Source organism: Pipistrellus kuhlii, unplaced genomic scaffold (assembly GCF_014108245.1).
Source record: "Pipistrellus kuhlii isolate mPipKuh1 unplaced genomic scaffold, mPipKuh1.p scaffold_m20_p_9, whole genome shotgun sequence".
Classification (NCBI taxonomy): domain Eukaryota; kingdom Metazoa; phylum Chordata; class Mammalia; order Chiroptera; family Vespertilionidae; genus Pipistrellus; species Pipistrellus kuhlii.
The window spans coordinates 21,961,214-21,985,267 of NW_023425595.1; the positions used below are offsets into that span (position 1 = coordinate 21,961,214).

The window sequence follows — 24,054 nt, forward strand, 5'->3', positions numbered from 1 at the left end:
GTCTGCTGGTATGGTGAGGCGTCGTCAGCATCTTCCATCTCTGAATTGTGTCTCTTCTGTTTTCATGGCTGGAGCACTTCTGTCTATTCCTCTCTGTTAACGGATTCCAGATGATCTCGGAGTTGTTTTCTGAAAATATACAAACATATTCTCGACCAAAAGTTAATAAAGGGATATTTTCTTTAAATTTGACTTGGGATTCTTTTTATTTTTTTCGTTTTTTTCAAATAATTTTCCTCTGGCTTGTTTAGACACCATGTGTGTATTTTCATGGGTATCTTGCTGTTAGCATTTCGAATGAAGGTTAATTTTCTAAAGTACAGTTTTTTTTAGATGTAAATTATTCTCAGGATATTTTTCCTTGCATGATATTCTTCCACTGTCATCCCCTTTTTTAATTTTAATAATAGGAGATTTTTGGAAATTTTATAATGTAGTCTTGATAGGTTTTACATTTTAATTATTTGTGCTACACTATGACTGCTTTAGGTTCGTAACATGTTTGTGCAATTTTACCATGAGACGCTCTGCCAATAAGAATTTTTGTTAACACTTTAGGAACAGCTTTTTGTACAGTACAATCAGTTTTTCTAGAATATTCATTTTTTTCCATTAGCCACATTAATTTCCTCTGAGAAATTGGCTATTCATCTGTCAAACTCAACACTCTAGCAACAATCTTATTTACCATGTGTGTATTAGTGGAATTGATTATTTGCTTTCTTGAGAAGGGCCTGAGCATTCCTGATACTAGGCTGGACTTGGCTATTAAAAACCCACTTGCCCACACCATGGGTACAACACCTCTGAAACAAGTCTTGTTGCAGTGAGAGGGCAGTTGCTCTCAGCCAAGTCTCTGTCTGTTATCTGGGTCCCAATTTCAGCTGTGCATGGGAAGTGAAGCAGCCATGGGGACGGGAGACCTCCCTCAGAATGGGAGAAGGTTCAGGCGCCTGCCACGTTGCAGGGGTTGTGGGGTGGTGGTAAGGGTCTGTGCTCCACCTCTGTTGACCCCCAAGTTCTCTCCTGATGGCCCCTCTGCGACTGTGCCTGTCTTAGGTTGTTCCTTCCCTGAGGAATCTAACCAGCCATCCTCCGAGGCCAAGCAGGGTGATATGAGGTTTAGTTCTGTCTCCTTGGTAGCCTATGCCCCCATGGGCTCCACACCGAGCACCTGCCTCGGGAACCCCTCACGTGCTGGCGAGGCCCAGGCGTTGATCTCATATTTTTGGGAACCCATGTTTCTTCTCCAGAGAGGGCCCAGCTCCCCACACTGGGCGGGCGAGAGACCCATGGTACCAGCCACCATGGTGCTTCAGCCTCGGCATGAACTGAAAGGTCAGGCAATAGTTGTGGGCATCTGGACCATGAGAAGAGGGTCATTTTTGGCCAAAAGGCAACAGTTGTGGGCACCTGGACCATGAGAAGAGGGTCATTTTTGGCCAAAAGGGCTAGAGGGGCCAATATAGAATGCTCAGGTGCCTTCCCAGGGGGCCCTCTGCACAGTGGAAGGGATGAAGACCTTTCATGTCACTTTTAAATTGCTGCCAGACATTCAAAGGATTGATTTGTATGTTTGTTCGGAATAATTGTACAATATGCTGTTGTAATTCTAAAATATCTAGAGCTGTGTTACCTTTGACTCCAAGCATCGACAACAACAAATATATAATAAAATTAAATAAATGATTTTTTATTGATACTATTATAGGTAATGGGGATAACCCAAATCTGGGAAAAATTATAATGACGTTGTAGAGTAATATCATGTAAGGATATTTTTGCTCTAAGCCATGGAAATTCCTTTTTAAACTGGTTGTCAATTTCTTTATGAATAGGCAAGGTCTTTGTTTCATTTTCTACACCTCTCCCAGGAGGAAATAGTGATGGTCCCTTCCTTTGGTGTCCTCACAAGCCATAAACCTCTCTTTACTTTTACAAACAAAGGGGCAGTGTTAATTTTTTGTCATACAGAAGGGCAACTGAGTGGTGAACCCTATGTAATTATACTTCCTTGTCCCACCTGTGGTCCTCCTGGATGATCAAGATATTTGGTATCATCAGTGACTACTTTGGGCAGAAGGATCAGGCCAGGTAAGGGCTCCCACCCATGAAGGATTAGGAACATAAGCCCAGAAATAATTACCCAATAGCCCCAGGTTATATTACCATACAGCTGATGCCTGCTAGCATGGCAGTAAAGGCGTTCTCAGGTGTTCTTGGGGTTCCAGTTACCTCACACTTTCTTCTCCCTCTCTCTCTCTCTCTCTCTCTCTCTCTCTCTCTCTCTCTCTCTCTCTCTCTCTCTCTCTCTCTCTCTCTTCCTTTCTTCTCTCTTTTAATATTATTATTATTATTGTTATTCTTATTATTTTACACATGTGTTCTTATCCCCCCCTTATCTCCTACCTCTACTCATACTCCACCCCCATGTTATCTGTGGTCATTGATGAGGCTCATATGTATGCCCACAAGTCTCTTGGTTGATTTCTCCCCCTTACTCCCAACGATCACCTCCTTCCCTGGGGTTTGAGGTTCTGATCAATGTTACTCAGTCTCTGGGTCTGTTCTTGTTCATCAGTCTATGCCATTCACTATATTCCATAAATTAGTGAGATCATGTGATGTTTATCTTTCTCTGCCTGGCTTATTTCACTTAGCATAATGGTCTCCATCTCCATCCATGTTGCTGCAAATGGTAAGAACTTTTTTTTTATTGCAGCATAGTATTCCATTGAGTAGATGTACTGCAGTTTTTTAATCCATTCATCTGCTGATGGACATTTAGGCTGTTTTCAAATCTTAGCTATGGTGAATTGAGCTCCTATGAACATAGGGGTGCATATATCCTTTCTGATTTGTGTTTCTAGTTTCTTGGGAAATATTCCTAGAAGTGGGATCATTAGGTCAAATGGGAGTTCCATTTTTAGTTTTTTAAGGAAACTCAATACTGTTCTTCACATTGGCTGCACCAGTCTGCATTCCCACCAGCAGTGTAAAAGAGTTCCTTTTTCTCCACATCCTCGCCAACACTTGTCGTTTGCTGATTTGTTGATAACCATTCTGACCAGTGTAAAATGGTACCGCATTGTTGTTTTGATTTGCATCTCTCTGATGATTAATTACTTTGAGCATGTTTTCATATGTCTATTGGCCTTCCTTCTGTCTTCTTTTGAAAAGTGTCTATTTAGCTCAGTTGCCCATTTTTTGATTGGGTTGTTTATCTTCTTTTTGTTAAGTTGTATGAGTTCTCTGTAAATTTTGGAGATTAAAACCTTATCATTGATATCACTGGCAAATGTGTTCTCTCATGTAGTGGGGCTTCTTGTTGTTTTATTGATGGTTTCCTTTGCTGTGCAAAAGCTTTTTATTTTGATATAGTCCCATTTGTTTATTTTCTTTTTAGCTTCCATTGCCCTAGGAGCAGTATCAGTGAAGAAGCTCTTTCAGCATATGTCTGAAATTTTCCTGCCTGTGGATTCCTCTAGTATTTTTATGGTTTCCCATCTATGTTTAAGTCCTGTATCCACTTTGAGTTTATTTTTGTGTATGCTGTAAGTTGGTGATCTAGTTTCACTTTTTTGCATGTATCTGTCCAATTTTCCCAGCACCATTTGTTGAAGGACTGTCTTGAATCCATTGTATGTTCATGCCTCCTTTGTCAAATATTAATTGAGCATAGTGGTTTGGATATTTTATGGCACTTTTAGTTTGGGTTTATATGTTTACTGGTTTGTCAGAACCACTGCAATTTCAGTGTCCAATATGTGAAAGAAAAAACATGTATATAATTCTGTTTGTTGGTTACATGCAATGTAAATATACCTCAATATTAGAATTTATTGTTGTCATCTCTTAAATATCTCGATCAAGATTAGTAGAACAGACACCACATGCTTCAAAACATCGAAAATTGCCTTTTGGATTATTGTAACCTCTGTATACTGGGAGAGATGGCATACCACAGTCTGAAACCAGGCTAAACTTCTTGATTTCCAAAGTTGGGTTAAAATGGCCAAAGGGGGATGCGGAGCCCAGCACTGTGAAACCACAGAAACAGGGAAGAGCTGGAAGATGGATGTCTTTCACTACTTCATGTCCACATAATAAAGAGTGGGGAAATCACCTTTATTTACAAAGGCCTGCATCCAACACTTGAGAGCCTGGAGTTCAAGCCGGTTGTGGCAATGTTAGGATGCTTATCCTATATTCAGATATTTGGTAGGGAAAGAGACTGAGTCTGCTCTGGTGAACATCACACCTAATAATTGCATCTAAACTACCGATACGGAAGTCCTACACAAAGCAGAAGACCTGCAGTTGGCATGAAACAGGCTAAGGCTTATCCATGTGCTTCTTAGTCTTTCTTCCTGTGTTTTATGTTTCTGTTGCTAGTCGTGTCCTCTTCTTTCAATAAGTAGATTCTGTTTTCATAATCTCAGTATGTGTTGTGGAACACGATGTAGTGCTCTTTTACTCTTGTTCTTCCAGGTACACATCCTGGTTGTACGCTTCCAACCAAAAGTTTTCATCTCCAGAGGTGATCACATGGTTTCATAAAATAAGGAAGGAGGAAGCGCTTCCCCAGGTCAGCCTTGCAGGGTGCCTCTTGGGTTTTACACATCGCTGGGCTTTTGGCTCATTCGGGTTTGTGGGTTAATGCACATCCAATCTAACCATGTAATCGATAGTTGCCTTTAAAAGAAGGTCTAGTTAGGAGTGAATGAGAGACGAGAGGACTAGGTTGATATTTTTAATTGGAAGTTGAGGCATTATGTTGTTATTCAGGGGAAATACCTTAAAATAATCTTAAATACCATTCTTTGCTGAGTTTAAGATTTCATCCATATGGCTATATTGTGGGGTTGTTATTGAATGCAGTTCCTTTAAAGGATTCCCCTCACCCCCAGCAATAGTAACTCAAAACAAAATTATAATAAGATTATACTTAAATTACGTATCTTTATCTTTGATTAACAAGAGGTTTAACATAATTATACATCATTGATTTCCAAAGTTATAGATCTCCAAAGTGAGAATCCAGGATAAGCTGCTTCTGCTGCTAGCTCTGCAAACCTCAGGCTAACAGGCAGAAACCCAGGCTGCAATGGCCTCCTTGCCCCAGGCTCCTCCTCCTTGTTCCCTGCCACCTCCTCCAGACACCCTCAGGCCTTACAGCACCACTGCCAAGCTCACAGAGCTGACCCCAGAGGCAGGTTTGTGGCTGCCACAGAACTGAGGTCTACTCCACTGCCTCTCAGTGCTATCCTCCCTGAGCCCAGCCTGACCTGGTCCCCTGGAGAGGTGAGTGCTCTGGCTCCACGGAAGATGCTGGACCAGGGAGCAGCTGCTCAGAGTGTGGGTCCACAGCTGGAGGATGAGAGGTGCTGCCACAGCGGGCTTATCCCCACAGGCCACAGCCCCAACAGTGCACGAAACCTGTGCACCGGGCCTCTAGTATGGAATATTGATTAAAATTCTAAGCTCCACTCTTTACTAATCATGAGGTAGGAGATAAATCACATATGTTCTATCAAAGAATAACTCAGCCATTAATAAAGGGAAATATTTTTATTCATATATACTGACATGTACAGATTGAACTTACTGAACATCAATAGAATATAAAATGGAAACTGGTCACAATCTGCAGCTAGTAAAATATGGCTTTCACCAAAACCAGTTTGGCTCAGTGAATAGTGAGTCATCCTGCGGACTAAAGGGTCTCAGTTTTGATTCCAGTCAAGGGCATGTACCTGAGTTGCAAGCACATCCCCAATAGGAGGTGTGCAGGAGGCAGCTGATACATGATTCTCTCTCATTGATGTTTCTAACTCTCTCTCTCTCTCCCTTCCTCTCTGTAAAAAATCAATAAAATATATTAAATATATATTTAAATATATATTTAAATATATATTTCTCCTACCCCCCCCCTTTTTTTTATTTGAGGTATAATTGACATATATGAGATTCAAGTGGACAAGATAAAATGTGATATTTGTATATATTGCAAAATAATCACCACAGTAAGTCTAATTTAAATTCATCGCCATACAGTTACAAATATTTTTCTTATGATGATCTTTTAAGATTTACTTTTAGCAACTTTCAGATATGCAATACAGCATTATTAACTCAAGTCACTGTGCTATAAAATCCCCATGACCTATTTAAAACTCAAAGTCTTTTGATCCCCTTCACTCATGTCTCCCCTTTCTTGTCCCCAACCTCAAGCAACCACCAATCTGTTCTCTGTATCTATGAGCTCATGGGAGGGAGGAGGGTACTTTTTTAGATTCACATATAAGTGAGATTATATAGATCTTTCTTTTATTTCACTTAAAATACTACTGTTAAGGTCCATCGCTTTGTCACAAATTGCAAGATTTGCTTTTGTTATGCCTAAATAATATTCCATTGTGTGCACAGTAATATGCCTCATTATGATGTTTCAAGGAATAATGGACTGATCACATATACAATAGTGGACCCATAGCTCATAGGGGAGCAAAAACCTTCCTATCACCTGGGAAGTCATAGCCATCCTAACAATGAGTTATTCACAAGGTGATGAATTTAAATTAGACTTACTGTGGTGATGCTGGTGTAAACAAACTACTGTGCTGCCAGTCATACAAAAGTGTACAAAATTATGCACAATACAAAATACTTGATAACGATATAAATGATTTTTCCTGGCTCATGTATTTACTATGCTATGCTTTTATTGCTATTTTTGTAATCCTCACCTGAGAATATGTTTTTATTGATTTTAGAGAAAAACATGGAATTGGGAGAGAAATATTGATTGGTTGCCTCCTATACCTGCCCCAACCTGCATTCTATGTATGTGCCCTAGCCAGGAATTGAACCCACAACCTTTTTGGTGTATGGGACAACACTCCAGCCAATTGAGCCACCTGGCTAGGACCTTTTACTGCTATTTTTGAGTGTACTCTTTCTATCTATAAAAATAAGTTTTCTGAAAAACAGTATGTGGAGTTACATTAGCAGCAGCCTAGCCTGTTGACTGTGTCTCTTGATATCATTCTCTCTTCTGCTTGATTTGGTCTCATATTGTTTTATGATTTTAGTGCAGTCTGACTGTACAGGAGCAATAGGCTACTAGTATATCATCTAGGTCTGTGTAAGTATAATCAATGATGTTAACACAACAATGAAATTGCCTAACAATATATTTCTCAGAATGCATCCCCTTTGTTAAGTGGCACATGACTGTGTGTGTAGGAGTGTATCACATTTTCTTTATCCCCTCAACCATCGATGACACAAGTTGATTCCATGTCTTGGCTATTGTAAGTAATGGTGCAATAAAGATAGAGGTACGGATAATTTGTCAAGTTTGAATTTTCCTTTCCTTCAGATAAATGCCCAGAAGTAAAACTGCTGGATCATACGGTAGTTCCATTTTTAATTTTTTTGGAACTTCCATGCTGTTTTCAGAAAACTTATTTTTATATTTATCTTAAAATATAAATATATTGCATATTCCCTCTAACAGTACCCACATCTTCCCTTTTCACCACATCCTTGCCACTACTACTTATTTCTTGTCTTTTTGATAGTAGATATTCCAAGAGGCATGAAGTGATGTCTCATTGTTTTGATTTGCATTTCCCTGAGGATTAACGATGTTAAGCACCTTTTTATATCCATGCTGGCCATTTGTATAACTTCTTGTAAAGTGTTGCTTTCTTCTTTTCTTGGAAAGAGATGATTGGCCAGAGGATATCCAGGAAAGCAGCTTGAACAGTCTCCTCTTGAGTAAGCTGTGGCAGTCATCAGGAAAAGTAATGTCAGTTACTTACACGTTCTCTGAGAAAGCATGTGGTTTTTGTTATCCATCTGTGTAAGAACTGCCTCACTCCATCCTCCATCTGAAGACATCATGAATGCATCAAGTTCCAAATCTTTAGTCTCTTCTTGTGGTACTGGATCGTGACTCCTGAGAAGCAGCTTTCTAAATGTGTTAGAAATAGGAAAGAGTTATTGGGAGTAGTGCCTATGAAAGAGGGCACAGAAGTAAGTGAGGGGAAGCCTTTACGTCATGATGTAGATCTGATATCTGTTAAGGAAGGAAAAAGAAAGGATTGGGAAGCAAGAGTTTCAGATTCTAGTGCAACTCTGAGAAAGTCTCAGCCACTCTACAGAGACCTCCAAAGACTTCTGCTTCGTTCAGGCACTAGCTGGACCTCCTTAGGGTTAGGACAGCAGCAGATCCCTGAGATGGCACAGGTAGAACATGTTACCTGGGTGCATGCTTCATAGCAGACTCTCTCATAGTCCAGAGCAACCACTTTTGGTCAAAACTCAGCTCTCTGAGGAGCTGTATCAGTTAGTTTTTGCTATATAACAAGCAAGCCTAAAACAGTGGCTTTAAAATAATAAAGATTTATTTCTCACACATTCGAGAGTCGACCCTGTTGATGGTGATGATCTCAGTTAGATTTGTTCACATGTCTAGGAACTGATGGCTGTCGCCTAATCTATAGCTGGTTCTCAAAAAAACATTGTTTTGGTTAATGTCCTCCATAATGTGGATGAGATGCCATGAAAACTTGCCTCTTATTTATATTGGTTAGCATATAGTAAACTTAGCTTGATTATATGTCGTTTTGTTTCAAGTTGCTGAACCTAGGTATGATATGAAGTGAGGTCTTACTGAAGACTGACCTCCTCTAGAGCAACTAGCACTGGCCTCAGATTTCTCATCTTTCCTCAGGCTTAGAATCCTCCTCTTACTAATGTCAGCACAAAAGAAAGCAAATGGAAATACGCAAGGCCTCTTTCACTTCTATCTCATTCTATTGGCCAATGCAAGTCACAAGGTTGAGCCCTATGTTAAGACCTATTGGGTCGGCAACTACGTAATTGCGGGTTTTACACATATATGGCTTTAGTTGAATTTTTAGGTTTGCAGACGTAGTACAAATGTAAAACACATTTTGTTATTTGATAGTTGGCTATTCAGCTGTTAATCAGTAAAAAAAGTTTTTTGATCTGTTTTGTAGTTTTTGTTTGGCATTCGTTGAAAAATGGAAAATCAAAAGGAACATTTTTGTCATATTTTGCTTTTTTATTTCCGCAAAGGGAAAAACGCATCGCAAGCTCATAAAAAGTTATGTGCTGTTTATGGTGACGAAGCCTTAAAAGAACAGCAGTGTCAAAATTGGTTTGCCAAATTTCGTTCTGGTGATTTTTCACTCAAAGATGAAAAACGCTCTGGTCGTCCAGTTGAAGTTGATGACGCCCTAATCAAAGCAATAATCAATTCGGACTGTCACAGTACAACACGTGAGATTGCAGAGAAGCTTCATGTATCACATACATGCATTGAAAATCACTTAAAACAACTTGGCTATGTTCAAAAACTCGATACATGGGTTCCTCACGAACTGAAAGAATCACAGTTAACGCAACGCATTAGCAGCTGCGATTTGCTAAAGAAACATAATGAAAATGATCCATTTTTAAAACGACTGATAACTGGCGATGAAAAATGGGTTGTTTATAACAATATCAAGCGGAAAAGATCGTGGAGCAGGCCAGGTGAACCAACTCAAACAACATCAAAAGCTGATATTCATCAAAAGAAGGTTTTGTTATAAGTTTGGTGGGATTACAAAGGAATTGTCTACTTTGAACTCTTACCACCAAACCGAACGATCAATTCTGATGTCTACATTGAACAACTAACGAAATTAAACAATGCAGTTGAAGAAAAGCGGCCCGAATTGACAAATCGAAAAGGTGTTGTATTCCATCGTGACAATGCAAGGCCACACACATCTTTGGTCACTCGGCAAAAATTAATGGAGCTTGGTTGGAATGTTTTGCCACATCCACCATATAGTCCTGACCTTGCACCATCTGATTACTTTTTGTTTCGATCTTTACAAAACTCCTTGAATGGTAAAAATTTCAATAATGATGATGATGTCAAATCGTACCTGATTCAGTTTTTTGCTAATAAAAACCAGAAGTTTTTTGAACGTGGGATTATGATGCTGCCTGAAAGATGGCAAAAGGTCATTGATCAAAATGGGCAATACATTACAGAATAAAGTTATTTAGTTCCATGAAAAAATTGTCTTTGATTTTCTTTAAAAAATCCGCAATTACTTAGCTGCCGACCCAATAGGAATGGAGGGCACTGAAAAGTTACATGGCTTCTCATCATTGATGTTTCTGTACATGCCTCCTTCTCCCTTCCTCTCTGAAATCAATAAAAATATATTTTTAAAAAGTTACATGGCAAAGGATAAATACTAGGGAAGGTTGGAGGCCTGGAGTCTTCATTACAAACCACGACAGAATCCAGAATGATTATGAAGAGGTTAGTAGTCTCTTTTTTCAATGTGAAATGTCTGCTAACAGTGACAGTACTAGATATCAGAAACCAGAGGAAGGTCAGAAATATGAGAACAATCACAAATATCACAAGAATCATTTGAAAACCCCTTTATATCCAGTTTTCACATTGGCCTAACCCCAATCAGAAGAAAATGTCCCATCCTAGCTGGTTTGGCTCAGAGCATAGAGCATTGGCCTGAAGACTGAATGGTCCTGAGTTCAATTCTAGTTAAGGGCCTGGGTTGTGGGCTTGATTCCCAATGAGGGGACATGCAGGAGACAGCCAATCAATGTTGCTCTCTCATTGTTGATGTTTCTATCTCTCTCCCTTCCTCTCTGAAATCAATAAATTTTTTTTTAAAGAAAATTCCCATGAATCACTGGCCAACTTTAGATAAACAGCCTTTTTTCTTTATTAACTGATTATTCTAATTTTCCTAAAGCATTCTTTTTTTTTAAGTTGGACAAACAAGTTTATTTGTAAATTTAGTCAAACTTCATAACTGACCTAAAAACTTCAATAGAAGAATAAATTTTAAAACCCACTTAGAAGACCAGCTCTATAAAGTGATTTCCCCAGGACCATGTACCAGCATTTCTAATGAGATGTATTAGCTACTGCACAGATTCTGCCTTGGAGGCCCTAAAAAATTGAGGGCAATTTAATATCTAGAACCATTTTAAGCAAAATGTTTACACTAGTCTCTTAGACTTCTTTTCCTTGAGTTGTTTTATGTGCTGTTTGGACCACCATCAAGATAAAAAAAATAGTTTGGAAACACCAATGAGAGCTAGGAACTCTTGATTTAATGGTGAAATCTGGTTGTAAGCTATCCCTTTAAGCTGTTAACAAAATGTGAGCACCTGGGGAAGGAATTCCCCTCTCTGAGCTGTAGTTCTATGTGTGAGAACAACATTGCAGCCCATACACAGTTCAAAGGCTGGTCTGAATGAATACAGTGAGGCCTGGTTCACAGTGAGACTGTATGTCAGGAAGAGGCAGAGGGGCCTTACAGTGCAGCTCCTCAGAGTTGCAAGCTACCACATAAGGATCTAAGAAGAACTTTCTTCCCTGACACAGCATCAGAAAAAGCCAAACACCACACACACACATACCACACTGAGATTCCCCCCGGCATCGATCCTGAGAACTCTCAAATATCACTTACTGGCAAAGGCCCCTGAACTCCCAGAGCCAATTCTAAAACACAGGGCTACACTTTGCTTTGGCATCCCCCTTACCTCTTTTTGTAACAATAAATCAGTCGAATGATTGCTGCTGCTACTACTCCAAAACAGCCAATAGCAACAAAAGAAGTCTCAATAGGGCCCCAGGTATTTCCCATCTCAGATTCTGCAGAAAGAGGAGGCAAATGTTAAAAGGAAACCAATGGGCAGGGCCCAGTAATCACACAAACAACTAAGATATCTGTGATCGTGTGTCATTTCCCTGTCATAGATATAACCACCAATCCTCTGCCACACTTCTTGTTATCCCTATCACATACACCTCCACACATCAAATAGTGTGTTTAGCATCTTCCAGAAATACATGGCAATATCAAACACTTCCTACCACATATGTATGCCATGCACATGTCCAAAGCTTCCACACTCTACCATCTTACATCACTATATGTTGCTATATATTGAATATCTGTGTCCCCCAAAATTCATATGTTGAAATCCTCATACCCAATGTGATGGTATTATAATAGGAGGTGGAGCTTTTGGGATATCATTAGGTCATGAGGGAGGAGCCATCATGAATAATTAGTGCCCTTATATAAGAGGCCCTGGAGAGATTCCCTCATCCCTACCACCATGTGAGGATACGTGTGACCGAGAAGGAAGCCCTCACCAGCCATGCTGGCAGACGGATCTTAGACTTCCAGCTTCCAGAACTGTGAGAAATAAAGCTGTTGATTATAAGCCACCCAGTCTGTGGCAATTTATTATAGCAGCCACGAGTCACCAACACAAATCTCTTATTTTATACTAGAGGCCCAGCTTGCAGAAAATCTTGTGGGGGTAGCTGCTTTCACTTGCCTCAGCTGGCCGCCCCACCCATCACCACTAGTAGATCATGCCTTGCCCCCACTACCCCCCTCACCAGTCCCCTACCCTATGCTCATTTGGTTGTGACAGAATTATGGCCTAATGGCCATGGGCCTTTTATATGAGAGATTATTCACCTAAATCATATTTCAATTCCATATTTCCCATGTGCCACACATATCCTAAACACATCACGCTCATACAAATCCCTGACCCTTGCTTCCAAAAGCAATTCCTCTCTCCCTCCAGGGCCACCCCAGGCCCCATCTGGCAAAACCAGTCAGCCCCTGTATCCCTAACCCCTCTCAGCTCTAGGCAGATGCATTTGACCTGCAGGGTCATTCCCCCCCAGGACCAGAGCCATGACCATGGAACCAAGATATGAGCTCAATTAACCTCACCAGGGTTCTGTAGTGAGCTGGGTTCTGTATTATCTTAAGCTCAGGATCTAGTGTGCCTGAGGAAAGGCCTTGGCATTTGCAGGACTCCCTACTATGGACTCCCCAGCTTGGTCACAGAACTACTGATCTGCCCTCTACCAGCCAACAGTTTGCAGTGGCCCTGGAGCCTGGCCAGAAGAGTTGCTGAGGGTTGGGTCTCTGGCCCCTGATAGACCCCTATCCTCAGGGGGCATGGACAGGATCCTATCCCCTTTCTCCTCGTAGCTGACAGGCTTTCTATTCCAGGTCATATAGACCACCCAGATCCTTAAGCTGCCATAAGTTAACAGCAACCCTGGGGACTCTTGTCACCACTTTCCACCTATTAGGCCATTCACCCTGGCGTAGGGACCTAGTCTGGACTGCTGGCTCTGGGGCTGAAGTAGGCCAAACCAAGCTTTCTCTCCTTCCCCATTAGCCCCCATCTTGGCCTACATGGGAACTTCAATGTTACATTATACCCCGTCAAAGTGAAGAGTAAGGGAAACGTTTAGAGGATGCTTACCTCTCCAAAACTGGGTGAAGTTCAACCTACAGGAGGTGGGCAAGGATCTGTGACTTATCACACATTGGTAGGTGGTCACGTTGTGTTCCAGCCTCACACGGCTGGTGATGTTAAATGTGCCGTCCTCCTTCTTGATGGCTGGACCAGTGGTGATAACTGCAGAAATCTCCTGGTTCTTCTGGGTCCATGTATACCACGTTATGGTAATGTCCTCTGGATAGAACCCATATGCCTTACACAAAATATATTTGTCGCCATCATTTTTCACCGTGGCTTGTTCTTGAAACAAGGTGCACTCTGGGGAAGCTGCCAGAGAAGAGAAGTCATGATTTGAGGGTAGGTTGGGATCAGCTTATTATCAGTTCAAAGCCTGACCTTTAGCGAGCCTTCAGGAAAGGTGAGTGAGGCGAGTAAGATTCTGCTTAACCAACATAATCTGGGTACGCTGATCCCAGTGCCAATGTGATGCTGATAGACCATGACCCCGACTCGCAGCCATTTTGTAAAACAGAGTTTCTTAAGCCACTTGCTGTCATAGATGCCTTTGAGAATGGAAGGTAACCTTTGGAACACTGTTGTGGTAGAAACTGCTGTCCATTCTTCAATGACATATCCAACTTAAAGCTATATCTCCCAACCTCCACTTCAGCTTGTGCAGCCATTTGAACTCAGGGTCTACTACTTCAGATAGAATCAGAAGTAGGGAGAGCAACCTCAAGGAAGTACCCTTAAAGAACAAGGTTATCTTAAAGAAAAGTACTATGCCCTTCTCTCCCTCTCCCCTTCTTCCTTCCTGGAGAATAGCTGGAAGACCATGTCATGGTTCAAAATGGAGAAGCCATTTCCAAACACAAGGTGAAAGCCACATGTTGAGGATGCCAAAATGGCAAGATAAAAGGACTCTGGGTCCCAGATGATCACAGACTGCCCTACCTGCCCAGGATTGGCTCCATTTTTGTGAAAAAATAAACTATCTTTTTTTAAAATATATATTTTATTGATTTTTCACAAAGAGGAAGAGAGAGGGACAGAGAGTCAGAAACATCGATGAGAGAGAATCATTGATCAGCTGCCTCTTGCACACCCCCTACTGGGGATGTGCCCAAAACCAAGGCACATGCCCTTGTCTGGAATTGAACCTGGGACCTTTCAGTCCACAGGCCGACGCTCTATCCACTGAGCCAAACCGGTTTCAGCATAAACTACCTTTTTAAAAGCCCCTGTTGCTCCGGCCATTGTTGCTCAGTTGGTTGAGTGTCATCCCAGGACCAAAAGGTGGCCGAGTTGATTCTCAGTAAGGACACATGCCCTGGTTGTAGGCTTGATTTCTAGTAGAGTGCATGCAGGAGGCAGCCAATCAATGTTTCTCAAGCATCAATGTTTCTCTCGCTCTCCATCTCCCTTCCTCTCTCTGTAAAAGAAAAACATATTTTTTTTGCCGAAACTGATTTGGCTCAGTGGTAGAGCATTGGTCTGTGGACTGAAAGATCCCAGGTTCAATTCCGGTCAGGGGCATGTACGTTGGTTGCAGGCACATCCCCGGTAGGGGGTGTGCAAGAGGCAGCTGGTCTATGTTCTTCTCTCATCGATGTTTCTAGCTCTCTATCTCTCTCCCTTCCTCTCTGTAAAAAAATCAATAAAATATATTTTTTTTAAAGAAAAGAAAAAAAGAAAAACATATTTTAAAATTAATTAAATTAAAAATAATAAAAGCTCTTGTTGGCTTCTGTTTTCCTCTCTGGCATATAAAGAACTAGAAGTCATCACTCCTATCCTCATCCTATATAATAAAGACGTAATATTCAAATCACTCCAACACACAAGATGACCACCCCCATGTGGTCAAAGATGGGTGCCCCCCAGCCAGTTTGGCTTAGTGGATAGAGCATCAACCTGCAGACTAAAGGGACCCAGGTTCGATTCCAGCCATGGGCACATGCCTGGGTTAAGGGCTCAATTCCAGCAGGGGGTGTGTAGGAGGCAGCCAATCAATGATTCTCTCTATCATTGATGTTTCTTTCTCTCTATCCCTCTCCCTTCCTCTCTAAAATCAATAAAAGATGGGTGCCCCCATGTGGACACAAGATGACTGCCAAAAGATGGCCTGCAGGGAGGGCAGTTGGGGACAATCAGGCCAGCAGGGGAAGGCAGTCGGGGGCAACCAGGCTGGCAGGGGAGCAGTTAGGCATCAACCAGGCTAGCAGGGTAGGGGTTAAGGGGTGATCAGGCAGGCAGGCAAGCGGTTGGGAGTCAGCAGTCCTGGATTGAGATGGATATCCAACTGCCAGTTTAGGCCGAATCCTAGGGGTCCCAGATTGGAGTGGGTGCAGCTTGAGCTGAGGGACACACACACACACACACACACACTTGTGCACAAATTTTGTGCACCGGGCCTCTAGTAATAGGAATAAAAGCTGAACTGAACAAACTGCAAATCAACAACATTTCTTAGATCCATCAGAGAACTGAGGTGACAGGGCAAGCCACAACCCTGAAAGCTAGAGAGACAAGCAGATTGAGAGAACCACAGCCAAAATCATATTACCATAAGCAGAAAGTGCTGGAGTTATAACTGACAAATGGCTAAAGGATGAAGGTGGATTAGCTGGAGGCCAGTCTTAGAAGGTTTTTCTGTGTTTTACCTCTAGGAACTCCTTCCCCACCACCCTCCTCAGGTTCTTTTTTATTCTTTCTTTTTTTTTTTCTTTTAACATATTTTATTGATTTTTTACAGAGAGAAGGAGAGAGGGACAGAGAGCTAGAAACGTCGATGAGAGAGAAACATTGACCAGCTGCCTCTTGCATACCCCCTACCAGGGATGTGCCCGCAACCAATGTACATGCCCTTGACCAGAATCGAACCCGGGACCCTTCAGTCCACAGACCGATGCTCTACCACTGAGCCAAACCAGTTTTGGCCCTCCTCAGGTTCTTGCAGTTGCAAGAAAAATTCCCTCATGTTTGGGGAAGAAATGAGAGGAAAAGTGGCCATTTTAAAATATACGTACCCAGTGCATTCTCCATAACAAAGAATGTTCTCAAGTGGGAAGACTTTGCCAGAATCCTGGCTGACTCAGGAGAATGATGATTAGCTCTTCAGCCTCTCTATAACCTTCCTCTCACACCCAGGAACACTTTTGAAGGTCATAGCCTAGGGGCTCAGGCCACTAAGAGAATGAGATTTAATATCAGATGACAGACTGCTTCCCCTCCACACCACTTTACCACCACATCAATAGAGCTCCCGAATTCTGTCCCATTGACCTATATGTTTATCTTTAGGTCAATGCCACACTGTCTTAATAATAAAAACTCCTCCTCAGAAAAACTGGGGGAAGAATAGGTAGGTGCACTCTGAGCCTTGTCTCAAAGCAGAAAGAGAGAGCAGCTGAGGGTTGTGCTGGGAGTGTTTGTTAGCAAGCCAAGAGACAGCTGAACACCAGAAGAAACTGGGGGTCTGCTGACCAGGGTGCCCTTGACAGGGAAGCACCCATGGTGTGGCTGGGTCCCTTCCCCGAGCTACCTACGGGCTTGGACGGGGAAATCTCGCCATCTTGAAAGTAACATTGGATGGTGTCAGAGGCCTGAATATCCACAGCCACAGAGACCACCAAGCAGCTGGGAGCCCCAGAATGCTGATCCCAGGCAGCGCGAATACTTGGACTCAAAGGAACGCCCCACTGCCCGGCAAAAAGGTTGATTTCATGGGAGAGGGTGAGTGAGTCCCAGAGGGGAAGATAGAAGCCCGTGCACACCGGGCGCGCGGAAACTGGAGGACAGGGGCAGTGTTTACAAGTAGAAACCCCTGGCTGTTGGGCGGGTGTCACCCGTGAATGTGGATGGGGCTCCTAATAGGGGAAATATATAAAGAGTAACATGTTTGGATCTGACTCGGAGGGATATCTGAAAATTACAGGGGAGTACAGTTGGCTTGGACTTGCCCCCCCACCCCCACCCTCCACAGATCAGTGCCACAGAGATAAAAAAAAAGCTAGAGAGGCTTTAGAACCCTGGAAGTCAACCTAGAAACACTGCCACCCAGAGGCTAAATCACAAATTGACCCTAGTGTAATAAAAAAAAATCAAAGCAAGACCTGCTTAAAAATCAGGACTGGATTACAACACTGAGGAGCAGTGAAATGCAGAGAACTGCAATACTGTCTGGACTCGGAAACAGGTGTGCCAAACAGAAGGATAAAGGAAGTGAATGACCTTCATTACTGCAAATTTTATTTAATTTTTTAAATTTTGTTTTTTGTTTTTTCATTATTTGCAACGTTTACTCAAGAAACTAATTTTTTCTTTTTTCCTCACTTGATTTTACCTTTTTAATTATTACATTGTATATGTAATCAACATTATTACTACCGTGTTTCCCCGACAATAAGACATCCCCCGAAAATAAGACCTACTTACAGGTTTCCATCTGAGTGAAATATAAGGCATCCCCCAAAAAATAAGCACCCCCCCCCCAGGCTAAACATGAGAGATTTGGTCCACTGATTCTGAAAGAAATGGAGTCACAAGAAATTCACCAGGAAATTCAGGAATTGGATTATTATGATGATGTTCCAGAAGATGATGACATGATTGTCATTGAATAAATGAGTAAATTCTTGATACTGTAGGATTCACAGTTTGTCTGGTTTGTGTTGACAACTACCATATTACCGTACCATATACAGGTAATAAGTTTCCTTTCTTTTCATTTAACAATAAATGTGTACCATATTCTTCTTTATGGAAAAATAAGACATCCCCTAAAAATAAGACCTAGTGCATCTTTAGAAGCAAAAATTAATATAAGAAACTGTCTTGTTTTTGGGGAAACAGGGTACTACTATTTTACTTTTTTTATCTTATTTTCTTTTGTTTATTTTTATTATTTTTTTAAGTGTCATATTATTTGCTTTTTTTTTTACTTCAAGATTAGTGTTCTACAGTCTATATTTATCTTTCCTTCTCCAATTCTGTCTGTTTACCCCCTCCTAAAATTTTACCCTACTTATGTATATCCAATTTCCAACCTTCTGCTCTAAGCCCATTCACACCTCCCTTGTCGCTGTCCAAAAAAAAAAAAAGAAAAGAAAACCACACATACACACACACACACACACACACACACACGCACGCACACACACACACACACACACACACAAAAACAAGTCTTTCTCTCTATCCCTTTGTAGTTGGATATTAAATGTTAACTATATTGAAGTTTTATGCTTTTTTGTAAGATTGGTATGTTTATTCTTTTTGTTTGAGTGTATGTTTTTGTTAGCTGGGTTCTAGTCAACTTTATTGGAGGTTATTAATATTGTAAACACATTTCTGTTCAGTGCTTTGTGTGTTGTACCTGGTTGTGTTGTATTTTGTGCCTTTAAATCAAAGCAGGAGAGAGAGAATTACATAACCAGACATCCTGAAAAGAGAGATCATGGGGAGACAAAGAAACAGCCCCCATATGAAAGAAAAGCAGACATCACCAGAAAAGGAAGTAAACGAGTTAAAGGCAAGCAACCTACCAGAGCAACAATTCAGAGTTTTGATCATAAGATGGCTAAAAAGAATGGAAGACAAATTTGACAATCTGAATAAGAACCACGAGGAAAGGAAGATGAACCAAGAAGAAATGAAAAATGACATCGCTACTGTAAAGAACTTAATAGAAGGCATTAACAGTAGACGAGAAGAAGCAGAAGACCGCATCAGTGAGCTAGAAGACAAGATGGAAAAAAATACCCAATTTGAGTAGCTTCTGGAAAAAAAATTGAAAAGCAGGAAAAGAGCCTAAGGGAACTTTGGAACAATACAAAACAAAACAATATTCGAATAATAGGGGTTCCAGAAGGAAAGGAAACTGAGGAAGACATGGAAAACATATCTCAAGAAATAATGACAGAAAACTTTCCTGAGATAGAGAAGAAAAAAAACACACAGATCCAAGATGCTCGCAGAGTCCCAAACAAAATGAACCCCAAAGACCGACGCCCAAGGCACATTATAATTAAACTGGCAAACACCAACAACAAAGTTAAGAATCTTAACAGCAGCCAGGAGAGACAGAAAGTTACATATAAAGGAACCCCCATCAGACTAGCAACTGATTTCTTAACAGAAACTCATCAGGCCAGAAGAGAATGGGATGAAATATACAAAGTCATGCAAAGGAAGGGTCTGAATCCAAGAATATTGTACCCAGCAAGGCTATCAATCAAAATTGAAGGTGTAATCAGGAGCTTCACAGATTAAAAAAAAAAAACTAAAAGAATTTGTCTCCATCAAACCAGCAATGCAAGAAATGCTAAAGGGTCCACTGTAAAAATGAAGAAATAGGAAGTGAAGAGGAACAGAGGGGTATAGAATAAAAATGGTTTCAAATAAGTACCTATCAATAATAACTTTTAATGTAAATGGATTAAATGCTCCAATCAAAAGACATAGGGTAACAGACTGAATAACAAAACAAGATCCATATATCTGTTGTCTGCAAGAAACCCACTTCAGAAAAAAAGACACACACAGACTGAGGGTGAAGGGATGGAAAAGGTTTTCCAGGCGAATGGAAATGAAAAAAAAAGCTGGGGTAGCAATACTTATATCTGACAAATTAGAACTCAGAGTGAAGGACATAACAAGAGATAATGAAGGCCACTTCATAATACTAAAGGAAGCAATCCAACAAGAAGAAATAACCCTGGTAAATATATATGCACCCTATACGGGAGCACCCAAATATATTTTAAAAAAAAACAAAAACTGTTGGAGGACATTAAAGGAGAGATTAATAGCAATACAATCATAGTAGGAGATTTTAATACCCCACTGTCACCCTTGAACAAATCATCTAAACAAAAAATCAGCAAAGAAATATCAATCCTAAATGACTCACTCGATCAGATGGAATTAATCGACATCTTCAGAACATTCCACCCCAAAGCCACAGAATATACATTCTTCTCAAGCGCACATGGGTCATTTTCAAAGATAGACCACATGTTGGGACATAGGCAAAGTCTCTTCAAATTCAAGAAGATAGAAATCATATCAAGCATCTTCTCAGATCATAGTGGCATAAAACGGGAAATTAACTACAATAAAAATAATCCAAAGAAATCAAACACATGAAGACTAAACAGCATGCTATTAAACAAAAACTGGGTTACCAGAGAAATCAAGGAAGAAATTAATAACATCCTGGCAACAAATGACAATGAAAACACAACAATCCAAAATCTATGGGACATAGCAAAAGCAGTTTTGAGAGGGAAGTTCATATTCCTACAAGCCTATTGCAAAAAAAACAAAACAAGAAAAAATAGTAACAAATTATCTAACTCTACAACTCAAAGAGTTAGAAAAAGAGCAACAAGAAAAGCCGAGTGTAAGCAGAAAGAAGGAAATAATAAAAATCAGAGCAAAGATAAACAACATAGAGACCAAAAAAACAATACATAAGATCAACAAAACCAAGAGCTGGTTCTTAAAAGATAAACAAGATCGATGAATCTCTAGCCAGGCTAACCAAGAAACAAAGAGAGAGGACTCAAATAAACAAAATCAGAATTGAAAGAGGTGAAATAACAACAGACCCCACCGAAATACAAAGGATTGTTACAAAATACTATGAACAACTCTATTCCAACAAACTGAACAACCTTGAGGAAATGGACATATTCCTAGAAAAATACAACCTTCCAAAACTCAATCAGGAAGAATCTAAAAATCTCAATAGACCAGTGACTTGGGAAGAAATTGAAACAGTCACCAAAAAGCTTCCAGCAAACAAAAGCCCAGGGCCAGATGGCTTCACAGGAGAGTTTTACAAAACATTCAAGGAAGAACTAAAACCTATCCTCCTCAGACTATTCCAGAAAATTCAAGCGGAAGGAACACTTCCAAACTCCTTCTTTGAAGCCAGCAACACCCTAATATCAAAACCAGATAAAGACAACTCAATGAAAGAGAATTACAGGCCAATATCCCTCATGAACATAGATGCCAAAATCCTCAACAAAATTCTAGCAAATAGGCTCCAGGAGAACATCAGAAAGATCATACACCATGACCAAGTAGGATTTATTCCAGGAATGCAAGGATGGTACAACATCCGCAAATCAATAAATGTGATATATCACTTAAGCAAATTGAAAGTTAAAAATCATATACTGTAGTCATATCAATTGATGCAGAAAAAGCATTTGATAAAATCCAACACCCTTTCCTGATAAAAACTCTTAACAAGGTGGGAGTACAAGGATCATACCTCAACATAATAAAAGCTATATACAATAAACCCACAGCCAACATTATACTCAATGGGCAAAAACTAAAACCATTCCCTCTACGAACAGGAACAAGACAGGGATGGCCACTCTCGCCACTCCTGTTTGACATAGTACTGAAAGTACTAGCCATTGCAATTAGACAAGAGGAGGAAATAAAAGGCATCCAAATTGGAAAAGAAGAAGTAAAGTTATCCTTATTTGCAGATGACATGATATTGTACATAAAAAACCCAAAAGACTCCATCAACAAACTAATTGACTTAATAAATGAATTTGGCAATGTAGCAGGATACAATATTAATGCCAAGAAATCCATGGCATTTCTATACACCAACAGTGAAACTACAGAAACAGAGGCTAAAAAAGCAATTCCATTTACCATCGCACCAAAAAAAGTAAGATACCTAGGAATAAATTTAACTAAGGAAGTAAAGGACCTATTTGAGGAAAACTACACGACACTGAAAAAAGAGATAGAGGAAGATGTAAGGAGATGGAAGAACATACCATGTTCATGGATTGGTAGAACCAACATCATCAAAATGTCCATACTTCCTAAAGCAATCTATAGGTTCAATGCACTCCCCATTAAAATACCAACAGCATATTTCACTGACCTAGAAAAAACTCTCCAAAAGTTCACTTGGAACAGTAAAAGACCCCGAATAGCCACAGCAATCCTGAGAAAGAAGAGTAAAGTAGGAGAGATCTCAATACCAGACTTCAAACTATATTACAAAGCCACTGTTCTCAAAACAGCCTGGTACTGGCACAAGAACAGACATATAGATCAATGAATAGAATCGAGAACCCAGATATCAACCCAAATCACTATGCTCAATTAATATTTGACAAAGAGGCACGAATATACAATGGAGTCAAGACAGTCTCTTCAATAAATGGTGTTGGGAAAATTGGGCAGACACATGCAAAAGAATGAAACTAGATCACCAACTTACACCATACACAAAAATAAACTTAAAATGGATACAGGACTTAAACATCAGACGGGAAACCATAAAAATACTAGAAGCATCCACAGGCAGCAAAATCTCAGACGTATGCCAAAAGAACTTCTTCACTGATACTGCCCCTAGGGCAATGGAAGCTAAAGAGAAAATAAACAAATGGGACTACATCAAAATAAAAAGCTTTTTTACAGCAAAAGAAACCATCAACAAAACAACAAGAAAGCCCACTGTATGGGAGAATATATTTGCAAATAATATCACCGATAAAGGTTTAATCTCCAACATCTACAGACAGCTTATACAACTAAATAAAAAAAAGATGAATGATCCAATTAAAAAATGGGCAATGGACCTAAATAGAATATTTTCAAAAGAAGACAGAAGGAAGGCCAAAAGGCACATGAAAACATGCTCAAAGTCACTAATTGTCAGAGAGGTGCAAATCAAAACAGCAATGCGGTACCATCTCACACCTGTCAGAATGGCCAACATCAACAAATCAACAAACGACAAGTGTTGGCGAGGTTGCGGAGAAAAAGGAACCCTCGTGCACTGCTGGTGGGAATGCAGACTGGTGCAACCACTGTGGAGAACAGTGTGGAGTTTCCTCAAAAAACTGAAAATGGAACTCCCATTTGACCCAGTAATCCCACTTCTAGGAATATATCCCAAGAAACTAGAAACACCAATCAGAAAGGATATATGCACCCCTATGTTCATAGCAGCACAATCTACAATAGCCAGAATTTGGAAACAGCCTAGGTGCCCGTCAGCAGATGATTGGATCCAAAAACTATGGTACATCTACACAATGGAATACTATGCTGCCATAAAAAAGAAGGAATTCTCATCATTTGCAGCAACTTGGATGGAATTGGAGAACATTGTGCTGAATGAAATAAGCCAATCAATGAAAGAGAAACACCACAATGAGTGAGAAACACCTCACTCATTTGTGGATGATAAAGAACATTATAAACTGATGAACCAAGAGACAGATATAGAGAAAGTAAAACAACAGGCAGACTGTCAAATTACAGTAGGGAGGGGAGGAAGATTGGGGGGAGATTATAGATCAACCGAAGGACTTGCATACATGCATATAAGTACAACCAATGGACATAAAACTCTGGGGAGGGAGGGTATGTATAGTAGGGAGGGTGGGGGGCAAAAAAAATCAATAAAATATATTAATAAATAAATAAATAAATAAAATAAAAACTCTCAACACGGTGGGAGTACAAGGATCATACCTCAGCATAATAAAAGCTATATATGGCCAGAACCGGTTTAGCTCAGTGGATAGAGCGTCAGCCTGTGGAATGAGAGGTCCCAGGTTCGATTCCTGTCAAGGGCATGTACCTTTGTTGCGGGCACATCCCCAGTGGGAGGTGTGCAAGAAGCAGCTGATCAATGAC

At 40.5% G+C, this 24,054-nt stretch overlaps 1 protein-coding gene across 8 annotated transcripts in view; it reads right to left on the reverse strand.

Annotated features, from left to right (window-relative positions):
* Positions 1-24,054, reverse strand: part of NCR3LG1 (natural killer cell cytotoxicity receptor 3 ligand 1) — a 41,349-nt gene that overhangs the window by 11,762 nt on the left and 5,533 nt on the right. For 2 of the 8 annotated variants that reach the window (XM_045577695.1, XM_045577696.1), the window contains 3 exons: positions 13,378-13,683; positions 11,617-11,728; positions 6,170-7,981 (listed from right to left, as the gene is read on the reverse strand). The exons of the other annotated variants lie outside the window; for them this stretch is intronic. In XM_045577695.1, the coding sequence (XP_045433651.1) occupies positions 7,822-7,981; positions 11,617-11,728; positions 13,378-13,683 (578 nt within the window). In that variant the 3' untranslated portion in view covers positions 6,170-7,821. Of the gene's footprint in view, positions 1-6,169; positions 7,982-11,616; positions 11,729-13,377; positions 13,684-24,054 lie in introns of those variants that run through there. 8 annotated transcript variants of the gene reach the window in all.